The 12,354-nt window shown below is 45.6% G+C and overlaps 1 protein-coding gene across 3 annotated transcripts in view; it reads right to left on the bottom strand.

The window, feature by feature from the left end:
• OSBPL5 (oxysterol binding protein like 5) overlaps positions 1-12,354 on the bottom strand; it is a 130,692-nt gene that overhangs the window by 60,171 nt on the left and 58,167 nt on the right. For all 3 annotated transcript variants that reach the window (XM_032188467.1, XM_032188466.1, XM_032188468.1), the window contains exon 2: positions 105-261. In XM_032188467.1, the coding sequence (XP_032044358.1) occupies positions 105-240 (136 nt within the window). In that variant the 5' untranslated portion in view covers positions 241-261. The remainder of the gene's footprint in view (positions 1-104; positions 262-12,354) is intronic.

Here is a 12,354-nt window from a genome sequence, read left to right as displayed (position 1 = left end):
CAGTCAGGCACCTGAGGTTCTGCACCGAGTTTCACAAGTGCTAGAAAAGCAGTGCAATAAAGGCAAGACAAGATACATTCTGCACTGACACAGCAGAAACCCACCTGGGCTGACTGGATAGATGTCATTGTCGGCCCCAAAGAAGAGATTGCGTGTCAGCTTGCGAGGATCGACCTTCTGAGGGGTGGACGAGGCCGGACAGAGGGAGAACCTGCGACGAAGAAAGTTCTCTTCCTTCATGGCATGAGCTGTGGGGGTTTTCTGAAAAGGAAAGATAGAAATAACAGTTCATTTCAAGACACAGGAAATCAAAGTTTCACACCCAGATGACTCTGCTGCTTCAAAGCCGCCTAATCCTAAGAAGTGTGCCAGATCTTTTTATAGATTGCCAGAAGGCTAAGAAAAAAAGAAAAAGGAAAGGATATTAGTTTAAGGCTACAATTACTGATTTGCTGACTCTCAGCATTTGCAAACTGGAGGGAAGCAGGACACTGCTCCTTGGTGAATCCAGGCAGTAGAACTCCCTCCTGTCTACAAGGATCTATCTAGGATAATAGTTACTTACTGGGTCTATCCAGCGTATAGCAGCTAAAATTCCTCTTTTTTGTTTGCTTTTAAGATTTTGGAGACTCTTTTATAGAAGTAACTCCATTGGTGTGAGCAGAGTTGCACCTGCAAAAATCAGCATTTAAAATGAGCAGTGTGGAGGATGACCAGCAGCGTTGGCTGCAGAGAGCAGCAAGTAGAGATTTGCAGGTAAGTGGGACAGAAAAACTAGCGTCACTCCTGCCCTTATTTTCTATTAGAGCACATATAAATATTTTCATTTTTCTTTAAAATGACAGATCAGCCTAGCAGTTTGACTAATATGGTAAGTCTTGCTGCTCTGCAAGGGTAAAGAACAGCATTTATGTCCTTGAAAGCCCCCCTGCATCCTTGCACAGGAGCCGGGTGGTACTGTGCTCTTTACCACCACTTGGCTGATGCGTTAGACCATCCTGACTGGAATTAAAGGTTTCTTTTTATACACATCCAACAAGCAGCTCTTTCTTACCCCTTACAAACAGATACTATGACTGTCGCATTCCAGAGTTAGAAGCACTACTCTCTCCCTGTGTGCAGCTCTGATGGGCAGGGCTCTTGCTAGCAAGAAGCGTTAAGCCAGCCTTCGGGCTGGCATCGCAGGACATGAGGTCTGCTGCTTCCCCAGGGGATGGTCACTGTGCAAAGGAAAATCCTTTGAGATGGGATGCATTTCCTGAAAAAAGCCTCCAAGCTTTCCCGTCTCCTTTAGGCTGGGACATCCTGCCCTGCTCTTCCTGCCCCCAGCACTTTTGCTCTTGCCCAAATGACCAAGTTTAATGGGGAAGCCGCAGTGGGCTCTTGGAACTGGGGCTCTGCCTGCATGGCTGACGCAGCACATGGGGGGGGGGGGTGCCATGAACGTGTCCCAGTGTGAGAAACTCCCCTCCTGTGTTTCATCAGTGCGCCGTCCCTCCAACTGCTCTGCTAACCCCGCGAGAAGGCAGTCTCCATAAGACCATTTTGTCTTTTTTTTTTTTTTTGCAGCTTCATTTATTTACACAGCAGGTTGCGCTTACTTTATAAACTAGCTGTGATTTACAAGGTGAATCTGTTCCTTCCTTCCCGCAGGAGACAGCCTCAGTGCCCAAGACCTTAATTTGATACAGACCAGCCTGAACCCTGTTGCTGACCATGGGTGAACCTTCAGATGGGGGTGTCTGTAATATCCAAAAAGGGATGAATAGCTACCAGCTGGGGCTAGCCCCAAAACAGGACGGGTATGTGCAATTTGTAGGGGACCTGTGTCCCCCACTGGATCTGAATCATCTGCAGCAGGAGAATTAAGATCCAATGCAATGTGAATAACTTAGCTGCCTAACATTTGGCACCTTAACTAACCTCTTTTTTTTTTTTTTTGCATAGATATTCTTGACTGCAGAGTGCAGGGTTGTGGGGCAGCAAAATTAAAGCTAACCTAAAACACAAAAAGAGAGAAGAAGAAAATACAGCTAGTTACATGTCTCAAAGCAAAATATTTAAAAATAATCCAGGACTAAATAGCTGGGTTTGGAATGCTAACACTGAGCTATTTTCTGCATTTGTTTCCAGCAAGGCCACTTCAGCTCTCTGCTCTGGAACTGCTCATAAGCAGCTCAGAGGAAAAGCAGGTCCATGGGACACTCTCCCCAAAAAGCAGCGATCCAGCTCGGCCGTGCCCATCATGCAGCCAGGTAGGAATCCCCAGTCCATCCCCACCAGGGAACCAGTCACAGACACAAGCCATCTGTCCGTCCCACCATCACACACCGCTGGCACGGTGGGGACTTCCCGACATGGCAGCACAAGGGCCCTATCAGCCAACTTCATCTCCACACAGACACAAGCAGAGAACTGCTCACACCAATGTCGGTGGCACAGCTCTCGACACCTGAGCACAAGCAGGCAGTTTATCGGGCTGGACATACCCCAATATGAGTCATTTCAACTACCAAAAAAGTGACAAATTTCCCCCACTGTTGCTGCTTTCCCTCCAAGTCTAGCAAATGAGACAGAGGACAGTCGAAGAGAGATACCTTGCCTTGATCTGAACACTCCAGCTGATACAGAATCCATGAGCTCTCTTAGAAAACTAACTTCTTTGGGAAAAAATCTTCACCTTAGCTCTTGCAAGAATTTATCTATTCGTTAGTCCTGCTAGATTAAAAAGCCCTGAAGCTTGCAGCTCAATTCATTTCTGCCTGTCGGTTCTGTGGTCCTGATCACAAAAATGCAGGAAAGGGAAAAAAGGGAATACAGAGAGAATTGAGAGAGTCGCTAAACACACTGGGTTTCAGGATTGCCCCTTTAGTGTTGACAGCTCTTAAGGCAGTAATATGCTGTTAAATGTGAACTGTTCACTGGAGCTTAAACAGGAATAAATAATTCAGTAGCAAGAAATAAACTTCTTGCTAACCCTGTCTTTGAGACTACTTTATCTTTTAAACCAAAAAATAGAGCAGATGAAAAGCCTGCTACTGTGAAGCACAGGACAGTGAAAGAGATGAACCTAACAGAGTGCAATTGCCTGGTGGGACTTCTGCTCACAAGCAGCATCAGCAATAGCCCAGGGAAGAGCAACGTGGCAAGAATAATCCTTGTTTTATGAGCAAAACTCATGGCTGCCACCAAAGTGAGTGGGGACTGCCAGAGCTCTCTGCTTCTGACACTGGACCTGTTTGGGGTGAAGGCTGTGAGTAACGCAGTGACAGACATTACACGTTGGAGCAGAGATGCCTTTCACGTGTCTGCTCTGCATTTTGAGCCTCTCATGCTTGCTGGGAAGACAGCGGCAAAGGTTTTGGGGGATAGAATTTTCCTGGCTCCATCTTTATATCTTCTAAGTTGCTGATATATAATTACTGCACAGCTAAACACTGTGCAGACATTATCCTGCCCCTACCCTCTGCAAACCGGTGGGTAGGTTGGTTTGCTTACTCTCATGTTCAGCATTTTAAAATAGATTGGAAATATGCTCTATAAATAGTTAATTAGGGGGTTGGTACAGTCAAGAAGGCTGTGCCAGTTAGGGGGATTCTTAATTTATTCAAGACTTGTTTCAAACAACCTTCTCTTTTTCTGGTCACTAAATATTTCCCAGAAATCAAATTAAGCCACATTTTGTATTCACAGCAGCCCTTCCTTCACTCTAGAATCTGCATCAATAAGGAAAATTAAATCCAAAGGTACTGACATTTCCTGACTCAATTAACCCTGAGGAGGTAAAATTTTCATGAATGAAAAGGCAAATTGTTAGCAGATACATTCTGGCTTTTACAGTCCCAACTATTCACAGCGAAAAATGGCAGCTCAGATCTTCAGCAGTGGTAAATTATTAGTTCAGTGGTTCACTGGTGATTCACAACAGCTGAAGAACTCCCGATCAATCCAGAAAGTCTGTGAAATCTGTTTTGGGAAGCTATTCCTAAAATACCTACTTATAAGATAGGTAATTGGACAACCAACCCCCTACTTACAGTTAAATAAAAGCTGACAGAGGGAACAGTGCCTGAGCAGGCAATCTTTTCTCTAAGTTACCCATGGTTTTTGGTTAGGGAACAGCCAGAGTGCAGATATTACAGTGTGCAAGGAAGGTTTCAGGCTGTCGTGCTGTTAGCTGGAAGCCGAGCACACAAAGTGTCAGCCACTCCCCAGAATAATCAGGGCCAGCTATTTCTCTGCTGTGCTGCCAAGGGGACCGCTCCTCAGCAGTGGTGGTCTTTGGTATTTGGGTCTTGGTATTTGGCAGTCCACGTCTTGCTCTGCCAAGTCCCAAGCCAGCCCTGCTCTTTTCATCCTTCCTGCGCTCCAGATACAGGGAAGTGCTGCTGCTGCAGGACTTCAAACCCTCTGCTGGGTGCCATCCTGCTCAGCTTGACCATCAGTCCAGAGAGGGGAAAAAAAATAACACGGGTTGCTGAAGACATCCGTCTGCAGCAATAGAACCAAGTTGTGGAAAGCCAGATCTAAAGACTGCTTCATTATGATTACATGAAACATGAGGGATTTTTCTCAGCTGCTTCAGCAGGCTCAGAAGTGTGGATCATTCATCCCTACAACCTAACTCGGGGCTCATGTGCTTAAAGCTGCTTCTCTCATGCTGTTTTTATGGACAATGCCTACCAGAGCCACCCTCAGCTTTCTATCTGCTCTTGCTCTCTCCCAGAGCAGAAAAAAAATATGTTTTTCTAACCACCCTCTGCTTCTCTGCTCACCTTTTCCTGCACTGGGCAGGGACAGTAATGTAGTAATGAGGAGACAAAACAATCTCCCTTAATTCTTTGTAAGATGCCTTGATTAATGCTTTCTTTGTATACACTATTTAAAACATTTGCAGCTCGAGGCACACCAGGGGTGCATATATGTTTAACTGTCTCACAACTAATCTCCCTCTGCGGTGAGCTTATGTACAACGGCCCCAAGCAGCACACCTATAGGAATTGCATGCCCACACTGGGGAAAAAAACATCCCAGATCATTCATTCTGGGGATCCCCAACTTGGAAAAAGACAGGGGAAGGCAGAGTCAAAACGTGCAAAACATTTTCATTTGGCATGTCGGAAAACCTCATCTTCAGAATCACCTCTGGTTTGGATAAACATCTCCTGTGTGCAAACATCGGCCCATCGCTAAAGCCGTGGTGCGTTTGGGAGAGGAGTCTGTGATCTTATGGCTTGGAAATGGGGTTTGTGCTTTGCAATAAGTATAGTCCTCATGTGTTTTGTCTTCAAATACTTTGCCATTTACTTTGTAAACATTATGCTAGAGTTTACTTTAGAGTAAGACTATCAATAAGTGGGTCTTTGAAATGAATGCTCAATGATTTTTATATCCACCTCCGCTGACCTTTAAGCTGTAAATTGATTGTTATGCAGAAGGCTATTAATTTAACACAGCTTATTACATTTCCCACTCGCACCGACGGGCCTCTCCTGGCTTAGCAATTCCACTGGTCTTTTCCCTTGCTAACTGCATAGATCATACCTCTCTTGCTGTAATTATGACTAGTACCTCAGCATTAATTATTTCCCCAGCAACTGCAGGCAGAATTCCAGGTTTTACACATACCACCAGAAAGATAAGAAAGCCCCTGGCATTCAGAGAAAGACAGCAGTGAATAGCTTTTTTGCAGACCTTTGTCTTACTCCATCACTTTTATATGTTCAGTAAATCATACTTTGCACAATCTCATTTAGGCCCTGATTTCTGAAGGCATTCCTAGTGAATAAAGCTCATGTGAAGGTGTTTCCATCAATCTCTGCAGGAAGGTAAAGTGCTTTCACTGAATCCTCTTCAGTACTTCAATACCATGTTCTAATATATTCAACTGAAGATGAGCAAAAGGTAAATCACGACTGTTAAGCATCCATCAAGCACCTGAACACTTATGCATCTCACTGAATTTTTATTTAAAGTTAACTATTATTTATTACTGATATTGGTAGATAGCATTCTTTTAAGCAGGGAAAAAAGAAGTCAGAATGCAGATTAGCAAAGACTCCTCGCCAAACCAAAAAGTACAACCATGTGCATCCACAACATGCAGGAAAAAATGTGCCCTCACACTTTCTGGCACACTTTTTGTAACATGCACTAGCCAAGCGGTTCCATCCACTAAGGATCCACTTTGAAACAAGCCCGGGAGCCAGATCTCTAATTTTCTGTGTTATCTAGAAACATTTGCGTACTCCTTTAAACTGAAGTTTCATATGGATGACAAGGATTCCCAGGGCTCTCCTGCTGGAGTCACTGCGACTGGTTCTGTACCAGGGCAGACAGGGTGTGGGACAGGCCCAGTGCAGTGATGGAAATACAGGACCAGGTACACAGCAACACAAATGAGAAATCGTTTCGTTGCTTGAGCTAAAGCTCTTGGAGATTTAAAGCCATGACAAGAACACACTGCTTTGGATAGGTGTGCGGTTATATCATTTGCAGGCAGGCCACATCTTCAAGGTCAACTCTTATCTTGATATTTTCCTTTAAAAAGAGCATATTAAGGAGCATCATTACAGCCTCACATTGCTATCTAAATCACATAATGAGATCATATTCTCTTTTAATGGAAGGATCCTACTTCAAGCTCTAATGACATTTATAAAAACCAGTCTACTGCAAGCCTCACTGATGGCTTTCTATGATATCCACCTCTGCCTTTATATAATTAAATCTAGAAAAGACCATGCCTTGGGGCTACACTCCCACCACACAATTACTAGGAAATACCAAGCTAATTTTAAGACCTGCTTTCATGCTTGATAGTGTCCTCTGACAGTACTCCCTTGTTTGTGAAATATTGCTCCCTTGTAACAAAGCAGAAGAAAATCAGACTTTTATCTTAAGTCCTGCTGTGCCATTTGCAGACTCAGGCTCAGAAAGTAACTTCAGCATGGCAGTAGATGTGGTAGATGTTTGCAAGCCAACTTACAAGAAAGAAAACAAGCGCTGTCCAGTTTCACAAAGATTTCCCAGAATCAAACTGAGATTATTCGTTATCATTGGCATCCATCATATCAAACACACGCTCACAAAGAATGAAGTGGACGACAAGGATTTAAGACTGTAAGTATACTTCTACCTTGACATCCTGTGCCAATCACAAGCCATACTTTTGCCCTATGGCTCCAACCACAAGCCCACTAAATTATAGCCGAGCTGGCTTATAAATGGCTGAAGAACAGCTAAGTGACGGAGAAATGACTGCATCCCACGACATGGTGCTCCAGTCACTGAATTTTCCACTTCTCCACTTTGTTGATTCCCATGTCAGATTCAAACGGGCTCTGTAAACCTCTGGGGCCTTCACAAGGAGGGCTGAATAAACAAGACCAAAGAAATTTTAAGGAAGCGCATCTATTTTTGAAAAGATCCTTATATGCCCCTGTTTAGCTTTTCAGGCTTCTGGGTGCTGTGGCATACCGAGATCTGCTGTACAGTGGTTTAAATTTAGCATCCACCTATACTTCCTCTGGTTCAGCCGCTCTCCCTCGAATTCTAAAGGAAATTAATACACTGTGTATTTTTTTGCATAAAATGCACTGTTTCTCCAGAGACAAGAGCATCAAGCTCTTCCTTCAACAATAGTTAAAAGACGGCACTGCAGTTATTTTGGTCCTAGATTTTTAATTAAAAATCTCTGTAGGAGGAAGGAAACTAGACAACCCACAAAGAGCATTAGGGTGGAATCTGTGCTGTGTTAAATGAGCCCAAAGGATTCAAACCGTGCACAGGCCGATGCAGCGTGCACAACAAAATCCGCACTCAATTCTCGAGCTCACAACCCTTCTGCGCCTACCTCCATCCTTCCTTCTCTGTCAGTTTATCTGGCATTTAGCTGGAAAAAAGCAGCAGCTTGGGTAAACTGCACTGTCACTTCAGCCAGAGTGAGAAGCAGGTGAATGAACGCACCCATGGCATGTGAATTTAAGCATGCATTTGTCTTTGCTGATCTCCTCCTATCTGCTAGAATAATACTAACCCAGTATTTCTGCTGGTGGCTGCTCCAGTATCGACACGACTGTCCCACTGTCCATGCAGTTGGGTGTGTGCTGGGCAGAAGCCAGACAGAAACTCTTTGTGTGAGGTATCAGCTATAAATTAAAGCCCTGGAGAATCCCAGCAAGCAAGCAGTTATGACAGAGCGTACATCTTGCCCCTGACTTCATTTCAGTGAAAAAGGTAGGCCCCCAAGCAACTTAAACGTGCTCCGTAGTGATCGCAAGCTTGCTGTTTAAAAGCATCCGATACATTTCAACAGTATTCGGAAACACCTGACACCGAAGACCTGAGTCCCCTTCCCCTCTTATCACTTTTATATTAAAATAGTACCAGTGGTGACATGAAATTCCTCCTTGCTGACACCAGTGTAAGCAAGAGCAGGACCCGTCTCCCCACTTCGTGGGCAGCAAACCCGACAATGCAGCTCTTGACAAAAGACAGCAAATCTGAAAGCCGTGGAACAGAGGAAGAGGACTTTTCCCATCACTTTAAAGCTAACCTATACTGACATCGGCTTTTTTTGTCCCTGAATGGAAAGATTCAAGCAAGAAAAGCCCCAACTGAAACAAAACACTGCTGCTGAGCTCCAAGCACTCCTTCCTACAAGTACTGGAAATACAAGGAGGGGAAGTAGCCCTGACTGGAGAGCTGCAGGGCTCGCAGCTGGCGAGGCTACGAGCTAAGCATGCAGCACACTGCTGGCACGAGGGCATCCACGCCAGCTCCAGTGCTGCCACAGGGGAGGGTGGAGAGGGCAAAGGAGGATCTGGAGAATCAGGGGCTCCTGTAGACTCCCGCCTTCAGCTTTATGAATCACACTGACCTTCAACAGCTCCACGCTGAAAGTGTAAATGTGTCTTTAAGCAAAAAAAAAAAATCTTTGCCTCCTGAACAACTGCGGGCTGAGGCCCGGCACAGAAGGAAGATCAGGTCCAGAGTGCCCCTGGCTGAAAGGAAGCCAAACACAATGCAGCCGATTCACAGCATTTTCTTTATCGCAGCGCTAAGAGCAGCCAGACAATGCTTTCCAACACAGACCACTGCAATTCATCACGAAGAGACGGGAGTTAGCAGGAAATGCTCCCATTATCTCTGCTACGAAAAGGAAGCAGTGAGGAGAATGGCTAAAAGGTGACAGACAGATTTTATGAGGCCAGACTTGAGCCATGCTTTGGGCTGACCAGCTCATCTTTTCCATACCAGAAAAAAAGTGATAGGCTTCAGCTGCACAGCTCTTACAAAACAGGAGTCAGAGTTGCTGCACTGTGGCTCTTCAAGAGAAAACAAACCAAGACAAATGAAAATATTTCAATAGCAATTGTGCTGCGCCAGATCCCCGGGCTGTGTAAATCGGGGGAGTTTTGTGGCCTCCTTAATGGAGCAATGCTGACTTAGAGCTGCGAGCACAGGGCCAGGCATCCAGCGAGTAAAAGGGAGGTATCTCAGACCTGTGAGGCTGTAGGGAAGAGGTGGAGAACGTGAGGCCATGGTGCTTTCTGGCAGTAATTTGGTCTGCATTACAAATGTAGGCTTCGAAATGGTTGCTGCCTACAAGCTCTGAACACAGAAGAGCTTATAAACACAAAAGCCCAGATGGAAAAGATTTGAAAGGTTTGGGAGGGTAACAAGGGAAGGAATAAACAAATATCTCTGAAATGAAGTAAGGAAGCACTTAAAATGGCATAAGGCTAGATGGCCTGTACAGACTTTGTGGTGCCTCTGAAAGGTACAAAACCTTTAACATCCCACGGCTGTGCACAAATACTGAATTCCCCTACAGGGCATAAACACAGGCTGCTCCTACCAGCTGCCAGCAATAAATACTATTGCCCAACCATTAGCAATCAGTCATTACTGCACCCAGAAGTGCTAGGAGCTGTACAAACACGTAGTAAGTAATTGCCCCTGCCTCAAAAAGCATACTGGGATTCTGGCTCAAGCAGCCACTCGGACCCAGACACATTTGCTATGGAGCAACAGACCATGCCAGCTAATGTCTGAGTGAAACAGGGAAAACTAAACAGCATCACATTTTATGTCTTCCCCTTGATCAAGTCAGCTCATTCAGCGCCTTTCCCAGCAAAATTCATCTTCCACTGCAGTCAACGCTTCATCTTTAGGGGCATATATAAACACTGCTATTAATGACTTCACCCCTGCACAGCTCACAACTGAGACACCAGTGATGGGATCACAGTAAGGACGATTAGTTTTTTTTATAATGAGCAGTCACATCTGGTTAAAAGCAGAGGTGACGAGACAATAAAAAAGAGATTTCCAAAGCTGCTCACCAATGGATTCTGCAGCCTCCTGTGGGAGCGGGGCTGAGCTGATACCGTGTCTGTCTGTAAATCCCACGTAAAGTGTCCTGACTGCAAGCCTCGCTGCCAACAACTGCAGGCAAGGACATGGCTGATGCCTCTGCCTCTCCTTCCAGGGCTGCCAACGTTGCTGGACTCTTTGAGGAAAAAGATCAGCTGCTGACAGCCCACAGCTCCTACCCAAGGCAAACAGAGCAGGCAAAAACCTTGAGTCAGCCCAGGGAGAGAAGTAATTTAAACCAGCAAAAGGACTGCCGCAGATCACCTTCCTCACAGAAAGAAGCAGCGAAGACCAGGGCGAACTGGATGCTAGGCTGGGTTACATCCCAGCTGTGGATTTGTCCAAGGTTGGCTCTTTGTTCCCTAATGGCCCCAGGCAGTACGGCACGACCCAGCCCCAGCCTGCGCACAGAGCCACCTCTGCCAACGCCATCCGAGTCACAGGCAGTAGATGAGCTCGGGAAGCAACAGCAAAGGTTTTCCTCCCTGCTCTGCTGCTGTCTGGAAGGCTGTCTCTGAAGCAGCGCGCAGTCTGGAGGAAATGAAGTCAAGGACCGCAGCACTGAAACAGCACTTGCAGTAAGCAAAGGTGGGAATTAAATGAGACGGAGGTGACTCTAACGCACAGGGGGAAACTATTAGATTCTGCTGATGTTTATTTCCCACAACAGCACAGCAAGGTAACTGTGCCAACAAACAGGTTGATGACTGCAAGCAGCACAAAGAAAACACATTCCTCTTAGCACAGCTTTGCAATCTTCTGAGAGCACCATCTTTTTGTCCCCCAGACTACTTCACCTCACCATCACCTGCCTCAAAATAACCTCTTCTCATGCACAAAGGGTCGTACTGATTTATTTACTCTTTGGCAGAAGAAAACCTACAAGTTTTAGCTAGGTCCCATGTTTCCAGACACAGGTCAGTCATGTGAAATTAGGACAGTTGCTCTGCAGAAGACTGTAGCCAGTTGATGGCACTGCCTTTCCCCAGGTACTCTGAGTACCAAGTGTTTCCTGTACCATACGTATTTTTGTTTTGCCTGCAAAATCTTTCCTGTATGGCTACTGCTCATCATCCAGCTTAGCAGCAGGGCTGGGAAAAAAACACAATCAATAAACCATGGTATCTGGTATGATAGTATCTGACTGGAATTCTTAGAAGCTTCCCTCTGTACCCACTGATCTCAGGACTGCCCTGCCCTGCAGGTAGCTGAGGCAGATGACTGCACATACAAATGCTGAGTATCTCTCCGCTGCCAGGCACTCACTTTTCACTGGTGCAAGGAGCTTGTACCTCTGCCACGGCCCTCTTATATTGCCAATACGAGGCAAACAAAAACACAGGCCAGCCGCCAGTCTGGAAGTCAAAAAAGTCTTACGCACTTTATTTAAAAATAAACTACAATCCGTGACTCACAAGTCATGACTTTTCAGCCAACACACTGCCCAAGTCTTGGTTTCTTACCTGTGAACACACAACAGGCAAAGCAACACGATGTCTTTCCGCTGTACCTCCGCTCACATAGGCATGATCACAAACGTGTGGCATATTTGACGCTCGCTTGCAAGGAGTTCTGGAGGCTGTGTGCAGACCAAGACTTGTTCTGCGCGTGACTTTGTACCAGTTCACCCATCTAAGTTAGCAGCACTATTCGCTGATGTACTTCTGCCAGTACAACGAAAAGTGTGGATGGAGTCACAGCCAAATAAAGGTGCTCTATACTGGAAGAGCTTGTTCTCCTTTCCCACAGGGGAAAAAGCTGTGCTGGGATAAGCGTGTTCATACTGGCAGACCTGCATTTGCACTTGGGGAGGGTTACAGCAGTGTTGCAGAACTGCAGGTAAAAGTACAACCTATAAGCAGGCAAGACCCAATCTCACAGGGGATTCACTACTCCGATCTTAACTCACTCGTCAAATTCCTAATTCTACAAGCAACCTAGACACAAGGCTGAATCAGGCTGATTGGGGTTTTA

Source organism: Aythya fuligula, chromosome 5 (genome assembly GCF_009819795.1).
Source record: "Aythya fuligula isolate bAytFul2 chromosome 5, bAytFul2.pri, whole genome shotgun sequence".
Lineage (NCBI taxonomy): Eukaryota > Metazoa > Chordata > Aves > Anseriformes > Anatidae > Aythya > Aythya fuligula.
The sequence above is the reverse complement of the archived record's forward strand: the minus strand, read 5'-3'. Positions and strand labels throughout refer to the sequence as shown.